The 25150-nt window shown below is 37.0% G+C and overlaps 2 protein-coding genes across 14 annotated transcripts in view; one reads left to right on the top strand and one right to left on the bottom strand.

The window, feature by feature from the left end:
• Nucleotides 1-2602, top strand: part of MYF5 (myogenic factor 5) — a 279874-nt gene extending 277272 nt beyond the window's left edge. Inside the window, exon 4 of the mRNA XM_069773320.1 lies at nucleotides 2571-2602. The gene's annotated coding sequence lies outside the window, so the exon portion shown is untranslated. The remainder of the gene's footprint in view (nucleotides 1-2570) is intronic.
• PPFIA2 (PTPRF interacting protein alpha 2) overlaps nucleotides 1-25150 on the bottom strand; it is a 346865-nt gene that overhangs the window by 60186 nt on the left and 261529 nt on the right. For all 13 annotated transcript variants that reach the window (XM_069773304.1, XM_069773313.1, XM_069773306.1 and 10 more), the window contains 3 exons: nucleotides 10827-11048; nucleotides 8431-8577; nucleotides 6350-6484 (listed from right to left, as the gene is read on the bottom strand). In XM_069773304.1, coding sequence (XP_069629405.1) covers nucleotides 6350-6484; nucleotides 8431-8577; nucleotides 10827-11048 — 504 coding nt within the window. The remainder of the gene's footprint in view (nucleotides 1-6349; nucleotides 6485-8430; nucleotides 8578-10826; nucleotides 11049-25150) is intronic.

Here is a 25150-nt window from a genome sequence, read left to right as displayed (position 1 = left end):
CCAAACCACGCCATACCTTATTCCTTAGCAAGAAACAGTGTTTTCAATGCATTAAGTAATTGTGGTATTAGGCCTAACTACTATTTGGAAGAGGAGGAGGAGTAAAATTATTGTCAGAATTACGTATGTTATCTGAATTCTTATAAAGAAAACAATCTTGAAAGAACATGATGTTCTCTTAAGATTCTTATAGCTATCTAATTCTGTTATTTCATAACTTCCTACTGCTTTAATAATTCAGTAAGGTATATGTTTAAAAAAATCTTTTTGGATGATAAATATAAAATCTTTTTGGATGATAGTTTTCAGTTATTTCACTAAGATTATTAAAATGTTCATAGGTACATCCTTGTTAAAAAAGAAATCTTCCTGAATATGGCTCAGAGTACCAGTACTTTGTTTTCCAGCATAAAAGAAAACAGAGCTGATCTCCACATTCATCTCACTTTACAACTCTTTGGTAGGATAAAGAGACTTTAAAATGAATTAAAATTCAGTTTGCCTTAGAATCAAAAGAAATGTCATTATTCTAAACACTTAAAATGCATTTGAATATTTTATGTTTCCTTTATCTATGTGCATTTCATTTGTTTGTTTCTAAAGTGTTATTCTGTATTACTTTAAAAGAACCAAATTATTTTATAACTGAGACATTAAACAATTAGTCTCCACTGCTTGTCTGGCAGAGAACAAGCACAGGTGTGCAGCCTTAGTACCTACCCCGGGCTCTTATGCTATTTAGCAATTTTAACCACTGGGTATTATGTGCCAAATGCATTAGCAGCCCCTGCAGCAGGGACATGAATCTAAAGGGCGTCCTCTGTATGGGCTAGGGAGACAGCAACACACATACTCCTTTTTTCCTCTCACTTGCAGAAACCCACCTGTAGACAAATAGCTGCAGTAGGAAAGAGCAGCCCTTCCGCCTCCTGGTGTGCCTAGCTGGCAACCCCCCAAATGGGGGTTTCAACACCTCTCATTGCCCTTTACGCTGAGGAAGGCCCCAACCTAGGTCTCAAAGAGACCCTTCCAGACAAAAAGACCTAGCAATTTAGCTGTTCCCTAAGGGATTTGCAAATGCCTCCTGCACAGACTTCCCCAGGCCATACTGTCAGGATTGACACACCTGTGGTGGCTACGCTTTTGTGTTGTCCATGTATGTTAGTCAGCCCCAGACATTCCCGCTGGATTAGGCTCTTTGAGACTTGGGAGCCTACCATAAAAATATTGAATGTCTCCATCTCTGCCTTGTGGTTTGAGGCACGAGGCAGAGGCTGAGACACCAGTGTTAGTCATGTTCCCGTAGCAGAATTTCAGATACACGTGAGACAGAAGGGACAGCTGTAGACTCTGAGGTTCATAAACAGAAGTTGGATTTCTTCTGATTTGCTTTGCTAGGAGTTAATCGAGTTAAAAACTTTCTAAAGTGGAACTTGCGTGACTACTTGCTTGGCAGACCTTACCCTACATTCTTCTTTTTAGTATATGACTTGCATGCCTGTTCACTAGTACACTGTACAGGAGGATTAGTAAGACACATGGTGTGGTATTCAGCAACTAGCATTTAAAGCATTTAGCCAGCACATTCAGTTATAAACAGATTTGTGAAACTGTGCATCTTAGTTTGGATTAAAAATATATGGACAAAACCTAACAATGTCTGACACCTATGAGATACCAGCATGAGTCTTAATGCTCACTTTGCACTCTATATGCTATGAAATAGCATAGAAATAGCCAGTACAAGCCAGTAATAGGAAAATTTTGCTTTGAGGGAATAGCGAAGCAGCTTGTATTGTTGCTCTCTAACCCTGTTAAAACTCTGCTGCTGCTCCTGCTGCTAATGCACCCACCAAAAAAATGTTGCTTTCCCATCATCTGTTACTGTTGGCACTGCACACTTTCTAGGTCTTTGCATCTTAGTTGAAAAAAAGTAATCCAATTTCAGATGCAGAAAGCACCTGTACAGTACAGGTGCTACAATTTTTCTTCCTCTGAGCTGCATGAACAAATCTAAACTTTTATAATGGTACAAGCCAATTTCCACAGTTTTGAGACCTTGACTTTTGAACACCTGCTGTCTTCAGATTTTCTGCTGGCTGCTTATGGTACACATTCCTTTGGCTATCCTTGGAATGAGTGAGTTATTCAAGAAGAAAGAATGCGTTATTGCATTAAGCTATGCAATTGAAGGTGAAAATAGGTGATCATGATGACTAAGTAACAACAGCTTACAAAGTTATCAGCTATTTGTTCACATGCTCACTTCTAACCTGTTACAAATGTGACAAAATATGTTGGCTTACATCACCCCTTTTTCTGAAACCCAGCCTTTCAGTCACTAGATATCCACACATTCTTGTCCCTCCTTCATTTCTCCACTACCTTCTACACCTCATAGGTTTAATAAGCAACTCCTTCCATTTAGCTCTGTCAAACTTGCTTCTTTCATTTCTTCCTCCTACCAGGACAAAATCTTCTGTGGAAAAGGAAGCACAAGAGGAGGGATGGTTTGAGAAGACAGTAATGTGTTGTAAATGTGGACTTTTAGGCTTCCCTCCCCACAGAAGTTTTTTGCTTTTCTCCCCCCCCCCCCCAAGAAGGTTTATCAACTTCTTTCTCCAGCTAACACATCATTTTCTCTCCCTTGTTCTCAGAGAGGTTTCTATCTTAACCACATCCGTTTCTTGCAGAACTTCTTTTCCCTGCTTTACATCCTTTCCACTCTAGACCACCTCCTTTCACTTCCTTGCAACTTCTTCCCTACTTAATGCAAACCAGATCCCCACATTGTCACAAAACAAGCATTGTGGCCCACATGCCTCCAACTTTCAAGTCATTTTTTAATCACCTTTAAAATAAGCTGAAGGTGTTACTATGCTAAATGTGGTTTGTGACGATTATGGTTTCCTCTTCTCCACCTCAGTGCTTCTCTAATGCAGCTAAAAAGCCCTGTCAGTATTTCTGGTGACCTGCATACAGGAATGATGGAGCCAAATGCTGACTGCTGTCTTGTGATCAGAGAAGTGACACAGTACCTCAGCTGCACAAGCACGTGAGGGGGAGAGTGGCTACTGTTGGGAGAGAGTGAATGGAAGTAGGTAGATGCTGGTTGTCTCCACTAGACCCCTCCTTGAATACGTGCAAGGAGAAAGCGTGCTTGACAGACTAACCATCTGGAGATTCTGGAAGCTCCAATGTCTGTCCCTTCTGAGGAAAATAAACATCTTACAGGATAAAGAAAGGTTTAGTTAATATTGGAGGGAGGTTCTTTCTACTACCAACTGCCTCTTCTCCAGGGCAGGCAAACAGACCAATACTGTGAGAGTGAGTACAAGGTGGCTCAATGAGTCATGGCAGTCTAAACCTTGGGATACATGCTGAGAGCTGTGCTACTTGTCATGACCAGACAGATACCAGTGCAACGGCCAGGCAGGACAGCACAGTACATGGGATCATGCTGTTCCAGGTTAGTCTGCCACAGGCTGACTAACCCTCCAGTTGCTCACCCAATGGGCAGAACACAGTGAAAACAAAACCAAAGAAAAGTTCAAATGATTCAGGTAAATTTATGGGTACTTATCTGAGTTCACTGTATAGTCCAAACTTTGGAAGTTCACTCCTTATGAACTAGTTTGGGCATGGAAAAGTAGCAAAAGACATTCACTAGCCCATATATATATAAAAGAAAAACAACTCATTTTAAAAACTGACACCGTAAGAGGATCTCATTCTCCATCCTTCTTTTGCAGAATCCCAACCCAGATTTATTATGAGGAAGAGTATAATAAATTGAATGCAAAATTGTAACATGCATATTTTAAACTTGAGGCGGGGAGGGGGGAGAAAAATCACATCAAAATCCAGAACATGTTTGTTCTGTTTTATATCCACATGTAAATAATTGGTCTTATATTTTACCCACAGTGAAGCAGTCATGGTTTCCAGTTATCCCATTCTACTTTCCTTTAAAAAACATGTAAAACATATTAGGCTTAACTCACCTCTTTCATATGATTGTAACCCCATTAATCTCAGAGAAGCCACTTTCATTGAGGTAGTACAAAAGAAAGGAGAATCAGTTTTGACTTTTTTGCAGTGCAGAAAGACTAGCTGATTCAGGGGGCTCATCTTTTACTTAGTATACAGGGACATGCAGTGACCATAGCTCAGGTAGGCAGACTTAAGGTAGTCTGAAGCCGGCTAATTTGAGCCCTACCGACAATGTGTATGCTGGCACAAAGCCCAACAAAGGCAAAATTAATTAAGTACTATTCAGCCCCTTAGGTAGGTCTTGCAGCTTTCACTGAATAGCTAGCGTGGTAACAGTATACCAGCTAGCTAATTTAAAACTAAAGTAAGCTGCAGTGACTACAGCGTCGTCCTTGATTCCGAGCTACGTTTATGTGATCCGTGAAAAGTACTGGACTTTAAGCTTCAGAGCTGTCAAACCAGCACTTTAATAAGCTCTACATTTTGCAAAGATGTTGTATACAAGATATATACAACATAGGCTTATTTGGCCTCTTGGCCAAATTCTGACCTTCTTCATGTCATTTATTCCAAGAAGACACAATTTTTAATAAAATAAATTTCTTCAGTTTTTCATGTAATCACAGAGAAATGAACAGAACCGACATTACAGTCTAGTATACTTCTTAGAGTTTCCTGCTTGGCAAAAACTTTGATAAAGTACATCATAGTGAAATGGAGTGGAGCACCAGCTCTGTTCACAGCTCTCTAACCACATCCCATGAAATAATGTAAGACGACAAACGGAGATGTATACTGCAGCTTTATGGTCACAACAACAACAATATCTCATGGAAATCTCTGAGTGCTCTGCATGGCTGAAATGGGATTTCTTCTTACAATATGTGTCATTAATATAAGTTCAAGGAAAAATGCAGTTGCAAGAAAAGACATGCTTGAGACTGCAAAATACTTACTGGTGCCTAATTGCTGGAGAAATTATTCAGGAAAAATCCTCTTAAAATAGAAAACAATATTTTTAAGCTACTGAGGGCATTAGAATATGTGATTATTTGTTGAATCACAAACAACTGAAAAAATGTTAAAATGCCAAGGGATTGCTCTTATGTGCACCTGAGTTTTTATTAAAATGCAATGATATTTATTTGGTATTTCATATAGCTCTCTTTTTGCTGATTCTTCTTTTTTTCCACCATTTTCAGTCTCTCTTTCAGATTCCCACCCATTCATATAAACCTAAAGTTGTCAGCACAAAAATCTTGTTTACTGAATAATGATCTTGCCTTAATAAAATAAAATAAAAAAACCAAACCAAATGCCCCCAAAGCCTCTCTTTCTTTCTTTCTACTTCTTAACTAAATTACTTAAAAAAAAAATCACACTTTATTAATGAGCGGCTCAGCACTTAAGGCTTCACTATAAATGGAAAAACATGAGAATTGAAAAAAATCCATCAAATTTAAAAATAGCTAGGCACATAAATAGCTGGAAACATTCCTTGGCAATAGAGAAAGGAAAGCTTAGATAAATCAGAATGATATGTAATACAACCTCTTAAATGCATTTTTCTTTATTTGCCTGATTTTAAGAGATGAAGAATAAACATATTACGATTATATGTCTTTATGAAGCTGATAATACCTGAGCTATAGTATTAACTACATGCACACCTGAAAGTATTAGAGGCCAAATAGGAAAACCACACTACTGAAAAATTATTTTTATCTTATTTTTCTGCAAGAAAGCTGCCATATAATAAATTTATCAGAAAAAACAGTTTGAAGTCCTCTCAAGGATTCACATTTGTCTTTGCAGATATACGATACAAAGAATCATTCAAAACAAACCTTTTAAGTATGTACTGCAAGTTGTCTTCATTTGTGTTGTACAAATGATCCCAGCTGCCACTAAGATTTGATTTTATTGCACTTATTGGAATGAAAGTAATTGTTTCCAAATACATGGTGTATGAAAACATCCAGAAGAACTAAGTAAGTATAGGAATGAGACTTCCCCCCACCCCTCTCGCCTTAAATTAGAAACTCTTACACAGTAAAACGACTCCTCCTAGGATAAGTAACGCTCACATATATTGATAATAGATGACTCCTTTGTAAATATAGTCTAGGCTAACTTACAGATAACTACTTTTCCTATTACCAAAATGCTAAAAATTACAAACACAGTATTGAGACCATTCCTGGTTAAACTTGTGGCACATACTTATCAGGAAACGTTTTCTTCTTTCAAATCAGTTTGACACTACTTTTGTTTTGTCCTTGAGGTGAGGAATCGTGATGCAAATCAACATTAAACAACGGGGCTTCTGAAGTGAACCTATTTCTCAGGGCAGTACCTTAGTCAGAGCTGCAATTCTCTGAGCCAGTTCAGCCTCCACTTCGGGTAAGGTTTCAGCCTTCCTCATCGTCTGCTGCAGCTTCTGCTCAGCCAGCTCTAGCCGCTCCTGCAGCTGTCTGTTTTTGTCTTCCAGCTGAAGGCCAAAGACAGATAAACAGGTATAAAAAAAAAAATAATCAGAATCAAGATTTTCCTTCAGTTTCTTAGGTGTTGGGGAAGTGATCACAACTCGTTACATAGGCATAGACACTCCACAACCTGGGAGAGCTTCTTGGAGAGGTATTAACTCAAGCCTGGAACAGTGTAGGCTGCCTGTCTTGCTAATGATGAGTGATTTGAGGCTCAAGCAGCATATGGAGATGAAGAAAAGGAGCTGTAAAATGGCACTAATGCAGATGAACAAAAAGCTCCTCTGATCGACCTGTTGTTTCTCTGAGCAAATAAAAGTATTGGTGCCAGTAAAATGAGAATTTTCTAAATAGAAATATGGGGTCCATCTCATGGAAAAGTTTATATATGAGCTAAACTGGGAAAGAAGTAAAATTCCAGAAGGATAGAATTCCCAGCAAAGTTTCTGTACAAATTGCTAAATGCAATTTTCTGAACAAATACCAATCACATATTAGGAAATGTTAAAACTGACATTTCATTCATGATCATAACATGGTTGCTACTTGCTTAAGGCTGCAGCGATGTTGTTTTTTGTGAACCTACAATTAAGTCTGATTTTACGGAGGTGAAATTGATTAACCTGTGATAACCATTAAAGAGAAACAGGAGGACTTTTGATAACTGCAGTATTTTCTGGCCTACTGAGATGCACCACCTGATTAAGAATTTTTTAACAGCTTGATAAGTGTTTCCTGCTTTCCTGTTCATTCCAGGTTACAGAAAACATAATGAAAAAGGAGTGTGCTTTTAGATTTCTTTTGAACTCTTCAAAAGCATGAAAAGGCAGGCTTTTCGCATCAGAATGCTGCAAATCAACTTTAAGTCTGCCTGTATACATTCTAAGCCTAGTTCTGTTGATCACTGCTTTGAATAGGTAGACCTCTGCAGCACAGCAGGACTTACATTGGCAGCAATAAAAACTCAGATACAGGTACCTTACTTTTCCATTGCTGGGTGTTGGTGGTTTGGTTTTTTTTCTAACAATTGAAGATACCTCTTAAAATAGTCAAAGGTAGCTGGCAGAAGCTGGAAAGTTTGAGTTCCAATGCTTTAATTTCCCTGAAGAGTTAGTCACATACAAATATATACACACATACAGAGGGATGCGTGCACCTATATGTAAATATATCTGCATGCAACCATAGAAGCAGAGATTATCAGATCATACAGGCTTATTTCCCATATAGCATTTTATATTGTTTTGAGACATGACAGGTAAAAAAATAAAGAAGTCTAATACTGAGGCTGAGGAGGAATTTCATTTTTTACAGTTTGTATTATTTTCATGTCATGTTAGCTTTCTGTTCACATTGTATTCTTCAAATTACAAACCAGTGTTTTCTGTTCGCTTTACACTTCAGCTTTTGGAATCATCATGGAAAAAACGTACCATGAGAGAAAGCTGCACAACCACATTACACTCTTTTTTTAAAACATATTCATGGATAGTTTAGCTTTGTAAAATTTTATTCACATACTACTAATATGTGAAATCACTAGAATATACTGTATGCAAATTTTCATCTTTCCTGCAGAAGGGAATTTCTTATACTATTTTTTGATTTTAATTGTTATTAAATAAAATTCAGGAAATTGTTACATAAGAAACAAAAGATAATCCTTTACCTAGGTGATATGACTATGTGCATTTATGCAAGACACTATTAGAAACCACAGTTATTTTCCAGCATTGAATGTACACATTGATTTGGTATTCACGGCTGTAGTAGCTGATGTAAAGCTTAGAGATGCTGAACAACTTAGGGGGTTTTTTTTTTTTAGATTAACTGATCTGTTGATTAAAAATGAACAGATTAACCTAATGGAAACCTCCTACTGTAGATCTGCCCCCTTTTTTGCATTAATTTTCACTGTGTATGAAGAAAGCAACTAATGCAGATACTGCACCTGACGTAGGATGGCTTCCTTGTTTGCCAGTTCATTTTCCAGCTTATCGTTCATGTCATGTATGGAGGTGGATTCTCTCTGTGCACTGAGGTAGCGCTTCTCCAGCGTAGTTATTCTTTCTTCCATATCTTCCTTTTGTGCCATTGCCTAATGTGACAAAAAAAACCCATCAAGAACCATGCAATTAAAATGCTACAGAATTTTATGTCAGTTTAATTTTCATGCTAACAGTAGACAAGGATATAAGGTATGCTCAGCAGTAATTTTTCTGTTTTACAGAGAATTTATTTCCTTTGGGATTTCTTGCAACTACATTATTTAAAGAGGTAGCTGTTGAGTAGAGCAAACAGAAACAATCCTCACCTTTTGTGTATTTTTCTAGTTTCTATATTTTTCAGTGCAAAAACCCATAGCAAACCCAGCTCACATTTACTTGCTTGCTTCTTAAAAAGCAGCAGGCTTGATCAGAAAATAGAAAAACTGATACGGTTACATAATAGTAGAAACATAGTACAGTGATGTGGGGAAAAACGTATAGGCACATTTTTACTCTTTCTGCTAAAAATTTCTGCTGAAGTATATGTAGCAGACAGCCTGTGACATGTCCTGAAATTTGAGACAAACAAGTGACCATGATGCTGGGTACATGACATAACCAGAAGACATGGGTGTGTTACCCATATTATCCATATATGTTATGAATAGGATTCCTTTAAAATCTTGAGCTGTTTTTATTCGTGTATTACAAGCTGGCTCACTGAAGTCAATAGCTGTAATTTAGATAGATTATTCATTAGTCTGTCTATTACATTGTTTATTTCTCTTCAATTAATTTTAGTGAAAGCAGAAAATTTTATTAGTTTTAAACTTGTGCCTGGCTCTTGAGAAGACTTACATGTTGCCACATAATCTTTCACAGTGAAAATATTTACTGATGAGCATATCTTGCTGTTTGCATTATATTACATTATGAAAGCAGTGTTGAAGTAAGCAAGATTATTTTTCAAGACACAATGAACATATAAATAGATCCAAATAGCTAGTCCTAAAATGGACCATATCGAGGTGATCCTTTCGCATATTGCTGAAAAAAAACCCATTAAAAAACCTAATTACATATGCAATTCATTAAAAAAACACAGAAAAAAATTCCAGTAATTTATCCAGTACTAAACTACCCTTCTTGTTACAGGTATTTCATCTTCCGTGTTGGGAAGACTATCTTTTGTGGCAGTACGAAATAATGAAGACAGGCACTTCCACCTTTACAAATATATTTCAGGGCAGATTTTGCACTGACATTTGGCAATTATTCTACATGCAAATGTATTAGTGGCCACTCTGCTTAGGAAGCGAAGGGCTAAAAGCAAGTAAGCCTGTAGCTGGCGTGATGTGGTATTTAAGAGAGAAACAACAAGTGGCAATCAAGCATTTGTGAGACAGCAATATTTGTCAACAGGTAAATGAGAGTGGAGATATCGGAGATCCCTAGTGATATGATGTAGCAGTGGTGGGAAAGGAGAAACATATCAGTGCAAACTATTCTTTGTAACCAGATAAAAATGATACAATACTTAAAAGAGGCAGAGTACAAAGATGTGAAGACACTTTGAGGCTGTGTCGGGCATCAGAAGTTCTGAAGTAACATTTCTTCCAGAATACTAGAAATAACAGGTTAAATATATACATACAAATCCATATACACACACACAAATCCATATGAAATACCTATATTGTAGGAAGCAGGGTAACAGAAAGATAACTACTCTAATATCAAAATACTGAAATAGATTCTAGAAGCCAGCCATCCACCCACACATATTGAGAACATCCACGTAAGAGAAAATACTCGGGAGCGCTCTGGAGTACTAAGGAGCACCACAAATTTAAGAGGAGGAAAGAAAGGAAAACTGAATTATATATCTCTTTATTGAGAGAAGGGAATAGAATATTATAACAGAGGTAATGAAGTTACCACACAGGAGTAAATATTGTAATTGATTATATAAATAACATCATTTTATAAAACAGCCCAGGAGTTTTAAAAATGTACTTCAGACTGTCTACCTGACCAGCATCTCTATTTAGCAGAGTTCATCTTAAAAACTCGAAATAGCTGAAAACTTGCCAGAATGCACTGTAGTAAAGCTAATCCACTAAGGAGTTGGCCTTCCTCCTATTAGAGTTGCACACATACACACCCACTTTTATGAACACAGTTTTATAAAGAGATTTCCAGCATTATTTCTTAATGTAAATTTTGTGTTTCCTATGTACACGGGCTTTTATCAGTGCTCAGCTTTTGCTGCCCGTATTCACTGGCCTCGGGCAGTCTGTAGTTGGTATCACAGGAACAACAGCCAAGAAACATGAGGTGAGTGTGGTGAATTCCTTACCTCTCTAATGTCTCTCTGATATTTACTGTTCATTTCCTCTGTTTTAATGAGCTCCTTTCTGGTGGTCTCTGCTTCCTGCTCTACCTCTCCCACCCGGGAAGATAGTGCAGCCAAACGCTCCTTCATTTGTGCCATTTCATAGTTTTGCTTTTCCAGTAGCTCCTGAAGTTCAACAACTTGACTGGCTTCATCATTTGAGTCGATGGAGCCATTTGATAGGCGCTGTTAACACAGAAATGACATCATTTATTAATTATATTTTAATGTGGACTCTATCTAAAGAATTTCTAAAGCAAAGACTATTTTAAAAATTACAGAAGCATCTAGGAAGAGAAAAACACAATAATTTTCATTAGATTAGATTGATAGGATAGGTAAGATAAAACATTATCTTACACATCTACATTAGGTACATAAGACAGGTGTAGTAACAAAAAAATTGCAAAAGATTAGTATTCATTCATATCAAGGGATTCCAGAATGTAACATCACAGGGAGAAGTAAACATTTGCATTAAGAGCAGAATACTATACAAAAATAGCTTTAGTTTGACATTATGAGTATTCAAGTACAAATTGCAACAATACTACTCCTAAAAAGCACCAAATGACATGAATACATCTTAGCTCAACTTACACCGCATTTAAATTTAATCAGTCTATTTCATTTGCAAGATAGGCCATGCTGCAGACAGAAAGCAACACAAATAAATCACAAACTGACTGTACCAGAAAGTACTTATGAACATTACTTTGCTTAATGGCTTTAACAACATTCCTTCCCCAATCAGCCATAAAATTAACCCAGATCAAGACCACCTGCCCTTCTGCGGATCATTGAATAAAATTATTTTACTCTAAAAATTCATTACATCAAATAACTGAGTTCCAAAATTGCTTTCTTTATACTGGTTAATTATATTATCTTGACATTTTATGTTAGCTGCTGAGCCATCATTGATCTACTTTCAGGACACCATGGTAAAATGACAACAGCAATTTAAAAACTTATTTACACTCAGTTTGTGATTTGGAAAGTGTTCAGTTAGTCTACTTCAATCAAAATCCCATTAATATGCAGCAATCACATATGTAAACAAAATAGTACTCAAAGAGGGCAAAACATTCTAACCATCATACTTTATTCCACTGTATAAATTTGAGATAGCTTTTTAATCTATGATAACTATAATCTGTTTCACAATTATAGTCTCATACGGCAATTTTAGCGGTTGTCACAGATGAACAAATTTTACCTTTCATTGAATTTGCCCTCCCAAACAAAAGAAGCTCAAACAAGAACTTGAAAATATGCTATGCCAGCAGAAGCAAAAGGCATCCTGTATATGATGCTGATTCAAACGCATTTTCTGAATTAGTGAAAGGAGCAGGAACATCCCATGCCCCTGAGGAATTCCCTACAGAATAAGCTGGGAGTCAGAACTGCAGCATCTTCTCTATTACTGTTTTTGTGAAGAATGTCCATGTCCCTCATCTTTTCTTTTTCTTTTTTTTTTTGTAATCTGGTCGAATTTTTTGTGCTGAAATATTTCCTGGTGTTCAAAGAGTTTCCCGTTGATGATGCTGTGTATTAATCACAATCCATTTGTAAATAAACAATTAGTTGAATGCTTATAATAATGAAATCTATGTTTTGAATAGATCTCTGTTAATTATTACCTGAAGCACTAAGGGAAATCTTCTCAAAAGAGCACGCACAGAAAAAGTTTCAAAGTAGATATTCTTAACTGTCATACCCCTACACTACCCAAAATCCCCAATATATGCAAGAAATAGTGTCAAATCAGTACAGAGGAGTGGAAAAAGAAAGTACTCAAAGTAAGCTGAAACAATTGGGAAGTTTTTAAAGGATGGCAGGAACATTAAAGGAAACTTTCTAACCAGTTGAAACATTCTAGCAGAGCAAACGAAAAATGTAGATGGTCCCCAGATCTGGCTTACAAGTTAGTCATTTAGATAAAGCCTTCAACAAATTTTGTGATGCTGCCTATCAAATGTGGTCATGAAAAAGCTACATATGGACACATTCCTTAATTTCAATAATTTCACATAAAAGCACCTACTAGCAATGGCTATTTTTCCTTGAAAAAAGAAATGTGGCAAATAACTAATATGCTCCAATGATTTGCCTTTTTTTTTTTTTTTTACTAACTGGTTTATCCAAGAAAAGGTAGTCCACCTGTTTCTATCACATTTACTTATTTAGACCACAATGCTGCAGAAATGGTATCCTCATATAGTTTTGACTTCATCTTTTTTGCTTTCTGCAGATACAACAGGTACACGCAGCAGCAATGCGTACACGCCTGCGACTCATGCCATCAGGGTCTCTGCTCCCTCCTCTGTCCCCTTCCACGGGTTTCTCAGCCAGATGAGAAATCTGGTTGGCATCAGTCTGAAAGACCTCATACAACTCCAGACGTCTTTGCTTGGGCTAGTTCAGAGCAAACAAAGGTAAATAGCAACTACATCTGTACCCAGCAACGTAGCACTTGTTTTCCTCATCGCTGGGAACAGCAACAGCAAGAGAAAGGTCTGCTGCTGGTTTTTGGAGGGCTTTTTTTGGTGGTATATCACCACATACCAGATAAGTAACAGAGAAATCACAGTCCATACTAAGGGTTTCAGAAATACCCTTACTTCATAAAGAAAGCTTTTACACTCAACCAAACATAGCAAAGCAAGCTAGGAGGAGAAACAGAAAGGAGATGAAATAATCGCCAAGTAAATCTGATGACAGTGATGGTATTAACTACAGCAGAGGTGGCATACTGCAGAGGAAATCAAAGTTCAAAAAATATCCTGTAGGACCGAGTGCCATAAAGGGTAATAGGGATTAAACAAAAAATGCCTGGGGACGGGCAGCGGGGGGGGAATACCTTTGAATTGCTTATGGTCTGTGGAAATGGAGAAGGGAAATAAATGTTCATGTTCCCTACCGCTGAACAGTATGAAAAGGAAACCAAGACCCCTGGTATCAGATTTTCTTTCTTTCAAGATCCAAAAAGCACAGCCATAAGGCATTCTGCTGCTTGTATAGGAGCGCCAGCAGGGAGAAGGACAGCAAATTGGGTAGCACATAACAATAACTCCCCCCCTTAAATTGTTGCTTCTCTCCCCTATTCTCTCTGCTATGAAATAATAAAAGGAAAACCAGCAGCAGACTGGTTTAGTAGTAAAATAAGAACAATGGTAAAAGGAACAGCGGGAGAAAGTGTAAAACAAGACTAAACCAGAATATTGTAGCCTCTGTTAATCCATTTCATATTGCCCTTTCAATTAGGCCTTAGCAATAGTACCGAAGGCAAACTGAGTGGAGGTACACTTAAGTTCAAGAAAAAGAGTAAGGACACCAGACTACAGCAGTTAGCAAAGAAATTGTAAAATTGTCCCAGGCAAAATACTTCTCCGTTTTATTTTGTAGAAAGAACCTTACAGTCAACTACATATGTAACAAAATATACACAGGAACCTAGTTTTATAAAGGCAAACCCCAAGAACAGTAAAAAGCACCTCCAAGTGATATTTTCTCTCCAGTTCAAAAACATCAGATATATTTGGTCTAAATACTATCAACCAGCAATTAATTACATATTTTGTGCTAGAATTTAACCCGAGAGAGTGGTGAGAAGGAAAAAAAGAATATCTCACAGGGTTACCACTGAACAACCAGGAGTGGAGATAGGATTCATTTACTTGATAGAACTCCTCATCAGTGCCTGAGAAGTTTGTGGTAGTATGAGCACAGGTGATTCACATGGTGCCCACGCACATAAACATTTCCATGCCTGAGGACTACATTAAGCTCTGTCTAACCAAAAGGTACCATTGAATAATTAAAAATAATCTTAAAACTCAGAAGTCTGGTCTTTCAGAATTCCTAGAACAACTAGTATTTTTATGGTATAAGCACTGTTTTTGTTTTGTTTTGTTTTTCTTTGTGGTATTTTGTTTGTTTGTTTGTTTTTTTTAAACCCTAGGAGTGTGTGCCTTATGTCTACTCTTTACTAAGACACTCTCTAAATTCTTTTTTTAAAGAGTACTGGCAAGTTCATTGCACCACAAATTCCTAGCGTCAAAATTGAAGTCCTCACCATGTTCTCAAGTCAGTATAACGTCATTGTGGTTTCTGAGAGTTCATGCTGAACAAATTTCTCTCAGGCTCTCTCCTCCTAATGTTCAAGGCAACTGTCTGTATTAGTTAGGCTAGCTACCTTTGGCAAATAGCTTAACACAGACTTCTGACACTACGTTACACTAAAGTTATGTCAGTTATGAGTTATCTTTAAAAACATGAAAACCTTTGTTAAAAGCACCCTTTTGATTATACATATTTTTCTTGACATGCAACATAAAATCTAACATTAAAATGGCTTTTCAAAGGTCTGCATATAGTAAGTTCTATTTGCTAACTATGCAAAGGTACATTTGCCCATATAAATATTGTAAATACATGTAAGCAAAGAACACAAGTTTATGCAAGTTCTCTCTGAATCTTTTAACATGCCAAATCAGGGCATTTTATTTTTTTCTTTTTTTTGCCAGTATGAAGTTGGACAAGAAAGCAATGATCTAAAGCATACATAAAAAATAAAGCAATGGATACAAGCTAAGGTTCAGCAGGTTCAGTTGTTTTTAGAAAAATCACAATATTAGAATGGTTAAAAAAAAAAGACAAAATTGTTTCTAAGTAACAGAATGTCATTGCTGCAGAAGCTCTTGGAGCCTGGACTATACTGTTACCTGCCTCCAGATATGACATATCCTCATATCTGCCATGAGCCTGTGACCCTAATACTCATGGTGACTGGACTTCAAGATCCCTTTTTTACTCCCTGTTATTCATCACTGACTCACTTCATTTTGTGACACTTCTCCCCTCCTCTTCCACTAAGGCAGGTGCCAGCTGTTGCTCTATAAAATGTGGATGTATTTAGCCAGTTGCTCTGACTTTTAGTCAGTCAGCTGCTGCTACGGCAGCTGAGATATGAGAGCTTTCCTGTACTTCACATGCAATATACAGAACTTTGATGGTATAAATCACTAGAAATATTTTCTAAATACCACATGATCAGTAGTAGTACCAATTTTAAAATCTAAGTTATATTTAGACTGTCTTTGAACCAACGTTAAGTCCTACGAATCATACATATATAGAAAATTCAACATGAGGAAGAGTAGGAAAGAAATGGCAATATAAAGTTTAAAAACTTTAAAAACAGGTGGTTTGGGTTTTGGGGTTTTTTTAAGGCTTTAAAAATGGTTAGGCAGAGAAATTGGAAAATTTTGTCCCAAATCCCAGAGAAATAAGATTATTTTTAGCTCTGTAGTGGTGGAGATGTTCTGTCTGACTTAGAAAAACTGGCCACAAAGGCCAGATCATCAGGGGAGAGACAGAAATACCATATATTTCTCAGGTTAAATAAACTTCTCTGAATTCTGTAGTATGGAAATACTAAAAAGGAAGTAATATAATCACCAAAGGAAGCTAAATTATACACTTCAGTTGACTTTATGAAAGAGTAAAATGTAATGCTACAAAGAGTAATGTTTACTGATGCTGTTTGAGATGTAAGAATAAACGAATAACAAGTTGCCAGAAGCTGCTTTTCACTATAGTGTAGAGTTTTTCCACCCCTATTGCGCTCACATGTCTCATGCAAAAGGTTTAAAAGAAAGTGATAAGAACACAGATACATAGCTATGTGATAGCCCAATCAGAAGCAACAACTAAACGAGCAAAAGCAATATGATCATAATCTGTATAATCAACACACAAAACAGAATGTGAAAAGCTGTGCCAAAAACAATAGCATTACACCTAAGCTGTCACAGTAATTTCTAAGTGGCTGGTTGATTCTTTATGTTTGAAGGCTATGATATTTCTCTAGGTTGTTCTACGTCTTTTGGTCTGTGTCAGGCAGTAATCTCACAATCATTAGAGGTCTCCTCTACAGTTACTCTGAATTTTCTCCAACTTCTAATCTGCTATCAAAACCAATGTTCTCTCAGCTGAAATATTTCTTCCCCACCCCAATACTGATGCAAAAATAGCTACCTTCTCCGGGACTTTTCTCTTCAAACCTGCTCACTTTCTTGCTCTTTCTACCAAGCCATCAAAAGACTCCAGTTTTTACTACTACTTTAAAGATCTGGAATAACTCTGCTACCTGATCAACTTTCAGCTCTTATTCTTCTTTCTGATGCCTGCAATCACCTGTCACGCGTTATTCACTTTGCAAAATGGCATGGGGTGGGGGGTGGCGAGGAAGCTTACTTGACAGGTGGGCATTTTTCTTCTTGTTGCTGGCCTCTTCCAGAATGCCTGCCTATTTCAATTTTGCACTATTAGAAGAGTTTCTGAGATCTTACACAGGAGAAGGAAATCAGTTCCCGCTTCTTTATTATAAGGACTAGTTAGCTGCTCAAACCAAATTATACATGCAAACCCTGCTCCCATTTGCCTTGACTAACTCCTTTTTCTTATTAGTCTCACCAACCTACCACTAGAAATGACTGGCCTGGCAACTCCTTGCCAAAAATCATCCAGCAAAGGTCAGTCAGCCAATACTGTCAGCTAGCACAGTGCTTGAAGTGTAAAATTCCCCTGCAAAGATAATGAGACTTTTAAAAGCAGTGTTTTAACAGGCTTGATAAGTACAAGTATATAGGGGTTTCCATTAGGCAAAAAGGAAAAGAAGTTTATATGACTGAAAGACAAACTAATTTATATGAAACAAAGAGCTGAAACAGATCAAGAGCTGATTTCTTAAAAAAGTAAAGATCTGACTGAGAAGTTTATTGATTTATCATGTAAATAATGCATAAGTAATGCAGCTTTTCGGTATAATAAAATCCCTATGCTATAAAGTTGAGCACTAAGTATTCATAGTCATGCAGACATACTAAACTATTAAGCAGAACAGTACTTACAAAATATTTGCCTAGACCTTTTCAGAGAAAACATTACATACTTCCCCCAAACTTACTCCTTAGATTCACAAAGACTTCTACTCCCAGCTGCAGCTTTTATCCATATTTCCTTTCACTCTGAAAACTCCTCACCTCCCCAGGTGTGCCAAGCCATCAAGCTTCATTAAGTCTCCCTCAGCACATGCTTCTTTAATTAACTTTATCAATACTAATCCAGAAAGAGATGATTGGAAAGCCAGAAAGATATCTGCATTGCTTGGAAACAAACCCACCATCTGGTTATCAAATGTATTTTGTGTCTGAAGTGTATTATTTCTCTAATTCAGAATGTGAATGCTTTGGGGCAAGGATCATGTCTCCCACTATTTTTTATACATCATGCATTCTGACTGCATTCAGTAACAGCAAAACAAAAAGTTCTTACAGCAAACTTTCTCTAAGTTACAAACACCCTACAAACTGGTTGGTGTTCAATCCTTACTAAGTCCTCTTTTAAACTGGTCTGTCTGATGAGGGCTCCACGTGTCCTGCCTTCACTCCTTTCTCTGCCATTCCACTATGCTGCCAGTTAAAAGGAAAGATTTTTTATCTATTCATTCAAAAAAAGGAGCACACATAGAAATTAATAAGTAAAAACTGAAACTGAAAGTTTTGTTCTGCAGTTTTCTACTAACCCTACAAAGTGATCAGAAAAGTGAAAAATAGTCAAGTTCAAAAGTGGAACAGATTCTGATGATTGCTCTGAAAGCGATCTGCTACTTTTACTATATTATTTCATTTTAATTGTATTTGATCTGCACTCTGAACATTTTAGCGCACTGTTTGCTCCTACAGGATACAATGTCAATGTCTTAACAGATTTTAATATTCATAAACTACCAGCATTTGATTTAATTATTGGAATAAGTTAGTGTTATGAGTAAGAAGAAAAAATGTGATTCTTAAATAAGCTGAATGTGACTGCCTGAGGTATATTATAAGGCAAAACACCCCAAGCTGTTAGAAGTAATTATGTACAGCTCTGAGTTCCTCATAAAATGTACCTTTGTTTATTTAGGAGAAAAAGGTCTTTGTTGCACCAGAACTATCAGACTGTTTTACATATCCTGGTATATGTATCTGTTTCCATATGCCTAAAATATTCTGGTTAATTTTCCTGACGGGAAGGGAACAACTATGCTGGTAAAACTGCCCTTACTACGGGTAAGACCAGTGTGGTATACTTGTTAGAAAAAGTAGGTAAAACCACAAAACTAGTTAATGAGTTTTAATGGTACAGTTATGGATCTTGGAATAAGGACGAGTTCCCTTTTTAGCAGGTTATAGGTAACATAGTGTCGTGGTTTAACCCCAGCCAGCAACTAAGCACCACGCAGCCGCTCACTCACTCCCCCCCATCCAGTGGGATGGGGGAGAAAATCGGGAAAAGAAGTAAAACTCCTGGGTTGAGATAAGAACGGTTTAATAGAACAGAAAAGAAGAAACTAATAATGATAATGATAACACTAATAAAATGACAACAGTAGTAATAAAAGGACTGAAATGTACAAATGATGCGCAGGGCAATTGCTCACCACCCGCCGACCGACACCCAGCCAGTCCCCGAGCGGCGATTCCCTGCCCCCCCCTTCCCAGTTCCTAAACTAGATGGGACGTCCCATGGTATGGAATACACTGTTGGCCAGTTTGGGTCAGGTGCCCTGGCCGGGCATGAGAAGCTGAAAAATCCTTGACTATAGTCTAAACACTACTGAGCAACAACTGAAAACATCAGAGTTATCAACATTCTTCGCATACTGAACTCAAAACATAGCACTGTACCAGCTACTAGGAAGACAGTTAACTACATCCCAGCTGAAACCAGGACACATAGTGACGTATGAAATATTAAAAAAAATAAAGGCACCAAATAGGGACAAACAGGCTTTCTATTTTACTAGCGTTTACAAGTTGCAGTTACAAATGTCAGCATTGAAGTTGAAAAATAGAAACAGTGTGCTTCCAAGGAGAAACACCCTGATTTACACTGTACCTAAACACTTAGCTTTCATGCCTTCAGTGTAACAGAAATCCACGCTGAAGTGCTTTGTCAAGCAGGAACCCTCCTAAACATACAAGGCATCTTTGAGGATAAAAATAGTCATTCCCCAGGACAATTCATCTCTGATACAAATCCATTAACTTCAGAAGAATTATAGCAAAGATTTGTCATATGTTTGAACTAAAAGATGTGGTATGGAACTTACTGTGGAATATTCTCCTATACGGGCCAGAAATAGGCAATGACTTTTGAACCATCAAGGAAAGAGGTCATTATAAGTGAAGGGGATACTTTTATGGTGGACATTTAAGGTATACCAACATCAGAAGATTCAATGTTTTTAACAAGCAACTTCAATCCTTCCCAGTTTGCATATGAGCATTCCTGAAAGCATTCCATTTTACTGAATAATTCAATTTCCATGGTTCTTATGGAAGCGGAAATAAATACCAGTAGGAAATAGTGACTTTATTGGAAAACTACTTATTCCTAGTATCTTATTTTTGGGGGTCCAGCAAGCACCACTTTAAAGGGACAGGATTTATAGCAAGAAATGAGAGCTCACTGTGCTTCCTATCAGCATCTGAGACTCATTCCTATTTCTTGTTCCAGTTACATACGGTAGATGGTACGTGAGATTCGGCCACAGGTTCAGGCATCCCAATATGTCTTTAAATATACTAGCTACTGTTTTAGTAAGGAAAATAATTTATTTAGGGTATCTTGACAAATTATCCTTCAAACATTGTGGGAAAAGATTTCCTTCCTCCAACCTGAACATGATCATTGATTGGATATAGATGAAAATGATTGCTAGTTCAAAATGGCAAATAAAAGTAGAGACATTGGATTCCTCACATACCTCATTACTTCATACACTTACAAGGACTTTTATATTGCTTTTTGATAAAAACCAGAAGGAATCATACCAACAAAATTTTATGGGAAACAGCACAATGTGTTATGAGTTAGATGGGCAAATAATCTTACGCTGATCTCAGGTATGTACAGGTTTTTTTCTTCCAAACAAAAATATTAGCCTTTGCATAGTCATTTGTCTAAAAAAAAAACCCCTAACTGGTGAAGAAGTGAAGTTCCATAAAAATACATGAGGTTTTTATACTTGTAATTTAGACTCTCTCTCTCGATATTCATATTTTGTTTATAATATGAATAATAAAACTACTCCAAGTGACTTCAGATAGGACAGGAAAAATGTTTCTGGTACAGTTCTACACATAACAAAATAGAACTTGGAAAAAAAAAGCTTGCATAGGAATAATCCCAAATATTTGTTTTGATGGATTTTCTCTAAAACCTGTCACAGTTTTGAACTGAGAATAAAAAGTGCTTGCTTAACTGGATCATTGGTATGCCACAATTTCTTTATTTTCTTTTTCCTTTGAAACTTTTCTTACAGATTCAAACAATTAATATGATTTCATTATTTCACATAAAAAAAATTACACTGATACATGGCAATGAGGGCCAATTCTGGAGTTTTGCATATTCTTGGATTACTCTACATACTTATTAATTGTTTCTCATATGTATTGCTTGTCTTTGTTTCGTTAATTTTATCATTGGAATACTTTTTGTCTATTTTCTCTATTTTAAAGTTCCCTTTAGCCTTCATACACGAGAACTGGCCATGTAGTTGTCAATGAGAAGGATATATGCCTTGCTTTAGCATCTCATAAGACTGCTTTTGTATTCAGAATTCTGAAGCAATTACTGAATATATTATCATTTTTATTGGGAATTAATATGTTACTGTTGGAAGCCTTAGTGCTTCAGAGGACAGTGCTTGTGATTATAGAATTTAAAGCGATGTTTCAGCTGCCCTGTGACACAATCATAGAGCTGGCCACCTAGCCCACCACCTTCTTGGCACTGTACCCTGTCTCAAATGTAGGTTATTTCTCCTAAAAATCCTAAAAAGTTTCCAGTTGTGGAGACTCTACCTGATCTCAGCAGTCTGTTCTAGTGTTTCATTGCTTTCACTAGATTGATTGACTGATTCTCTTTATATCTGAAGGTACATTTTATATATTTGAAGATAATAATTCTGTGTCCATTAGTCTCTTCTTCTCTAGGCTTTCAGCCTACATCTTCAAAATTCTTCTCACAGGTTATGTTCTCTAGATTTCTGATTGTTTCTATTGCCATCTTCTGAATTCTCAAGACAGTCCACATCTCCCTCAAGAGTGGGACCCAAAGCTGGATACAAGACTTCAGCTGAAGCTTTATTGGTGCCAAGGAAGGTCCAGGAATATTTCATGTTCTGCAGGTTCAAGTTCTGTTTAGCTATCCCACCGTGGCATTTGCCTTTATACTGTTGCTCTGTTGTATTTTTATCATTCACATTAATCCCCAGAACCATTTCTGTAGAATTATTACAATCCCGTTTCCCATATCATGTAGGTGTTATGTTTCTTCATTCCAGCCTTCCCACACCTTGTATGAATTCCTAAAGAATAACTATGAGGTTTTATCAGAGGGCTCTTTCCATATCAAGGGATGAAGCTTATTCCCTACCTGGGTTTGAGATCCTACCTCAGTCACCGGCAATTACACCACCCTAGGTTATCTTCAGTGTAGGTCCTACCTTCTGAATAATTCTGCTTATTGCTCATAAGACACTTAATCCATTTCATCTTCCTACTTTGTGATTTATAGTAGAACCTTATCTGAATGGATAGCAAGTTATTCCTACTTAGTCTTCTACCAGATGATAACAATCTTTTTCTACATTGCGCCGTTAACACCTTCTTCACTGTTTGTACCACTGCAGAGCTTCATATCTGCCCAGCTTCTTTCCTTTAACATCCCTGCATGCATCCTCCATTGGTATCATCTTGATCTCTAATGCTGTTCAGTCCCACCTTTGCAGCTTCCCTACCTGCTTCCTAATAGATTTCCCAATGGGCACTTCATTCACTGGGAATTCTGCCTTTCCTGGCCTGCCCTTGTGGGGAAATCAGGCTATTGTCCTTACAGATCAAGTGAAGGATCTGGGTGGTGGCAAGTGGTGTCCAGTGGTCACAGATCTAGGCAGGAGAATATCTGATAATAGAAATGGTTGCATCTTAATTCCCACATCAGGTGATCTTTCTCAGGTTTTTTTTTAAACAACTTTTAAAAATCCTTTAAAGCTCTTCTGTTTGTGCAAGTGGGCCTCTCCGCAAGTTTCTGTATTTGCTAGCTTTTAAATTTCTCTTGCTTAAATGATATAGTTTAGAAGCTTTATTGCCATAGAGTAGAAATTTTAACCTACCTGGTCCAGGTCCCCCCTAGAGAATATGTGTGACCTTACGTGTTTAATGACCTGGCATCCACCTGCCAATGAAAGCAACTCACAGTGTGATCTAGAGTCTGTTCCAGTCACAAAAAGCTAGACCCAAGAGGCTCCTTGTTGGTTTTTTTGTTGTTTTGTTTTAAATCAGGATGATTCCATGTTGAAATCCCTAATACTTTCCTACAGCAGATATCTTACAAGGTTTGGAATTCTGTGAAAGCAGAATTAAAAGCCGTTCACTCTTTCTCTTAGAATTTTTGCTTTGGTTTTTGTTTTTTTGGTTTGTTTTGGTGGTTTTTTTTTTTCTTAAGTAATAAATATTCATAGTTAATACTTCTCATTACTTCTATTTTACCATTATTTTCTTTTGAGATGTTTCATTTATACTTGATAAGGAGTCTCCATTTATGATTACACCCTGTCACCATTAATAAGATTTCTCTTTCTTAAAGATTAACTAGCTTGATTTCCCTTACTGCTCATTTAAAAAAAAAAACCAGCTATGTACTGAGCCATTGCTTTATAGAAATCAGTTTATGGTACAGTAGAACAATTTCCTTTTGAACCAATTTTTTTGTCTCATAAAAATATATATACATAAACTACTTTCTACAAAATGCATAAACTCTCATTTTAGCATTCTTTGATTTTCAGGTTCTGGAGTGGGTTGTTTTAATTCTCAATTTTCCCTATTAGCTTTTTCAGAATTTTGCTAGTATCAGTGTAGATAAACAGACTAATGCAACTTCGGTCATACTGTTTTGATTATTGGCATGACATTAACTTTTCAGTTTTCTGGCAATGTCTCATTTTTCCAAGATTTTTTGAAAAAGAAAATGAATGGCCCAGAAAAGTTCTTGGACTGTTCTTTCTGTCCTCTTAAGAGGAAGTAGCCTAAAGTATATAGTAACAACTTTTAGCACCAATTCTAAACATTGAAGGAATAAAAAATATTTCTGTGTTGCTGTGGAATGCAGTCAGATTATCTTGCCTTTTTTCCCCCGAGTATAGTAATAATTCCATCCTGATGCTACAAATGAGCTGAAATCTATGGTGACATCTTTTTCCTAAATACACAAGAAGTTATTCCAGCTTCAGAATGGATGTTAAACTTTGCCACACCTAAATCTCAGAAAACAGTCCAGTCTTCATATTTTCCATGTTAGCCATGGTGGCTAACTCTTTCTGTAGGTAACTTTTACCTGAGGAATCCTCTAATTGCCTATAGCAGTTTGGGACTACCCGTTCTGGGAACCTAGGCAAGCTGTACTTCGATGTCTGCATAGACTTTACCATGTCTGTGTCTCCTGGGAAGTCCAAGAAGATATGGATGATTAATACAGTGACTTCCTGAAGGTACTGCTTAAGTTCTACCTATATAGTTGTTGGGACTATCAGCCTTTTCAACTCAAAGTTGAAACATAAAATGTAGGATCTACTCAGATTGACTGAACCTGAACCTTGATCTTGTGCATTGTAAGAGGGTACAAACCGTTACTGCATAGCTTATTGTTCTCCATCCCTACTGCTGAAGTTGAAGGAATATTTTCTCAATGGATGCTTAGAGTCTGGGCTTCAGCTGAAGTATCTTACAAAGTGGTGACTTCTCTTCACAAAATAAGAAGGAATTAATGGTGGGCACTAAGGTAACAGTAGAAAGGTAGAGAGCAGCTAGTGCAGAGGATGTGAATGAGGGTGGACTCGTTGATCTGGTGTCAGTATAGCCTCCTGTTAACTCCCTATCCAGTATGCTTTCATTGCTATAAGGAGCAAAAATTAGTAAGCACAAGCCTTTAACTCAGCTTAACAAGACCAACTTAAATTGTTTTGATTAGGAAGCATAGAATTTTTCTGGACATAATAATCTAGAAACATTTCATATAAAATGATATTAATGTGTTACTTTGGCTTTCATTCCTCTTTCATTAATGTTTAAATATGCAGATTTCTTAAAGGACAGATATTCTTATTTCCACTTTGTTCTGCTTATAAGTAACGAGCCCAATGACTCAAATTAGAAGACACAGCTTGC

This window comes from Haliaeetus albicilla, chromosome 28, assembly GCF_947461875.1.
Source record: "Haliaeetus albicilla chromosome 28, bHalAlb1.1, whole genome shotgun sequence".
Classification (NCBI taxonomy): domain Eukaryota; kingdom Metazoa; phylum Chordata; class Aves; order Accipitriformes; family Accipitridae; genus Haliaeetus; species Haliaeetus albicilla.
The sequence above is the reverse complement of the archived record's forward strand: the minus strand, read 5'-3'. Positions and strand labels throughout refer to the sequence as shown.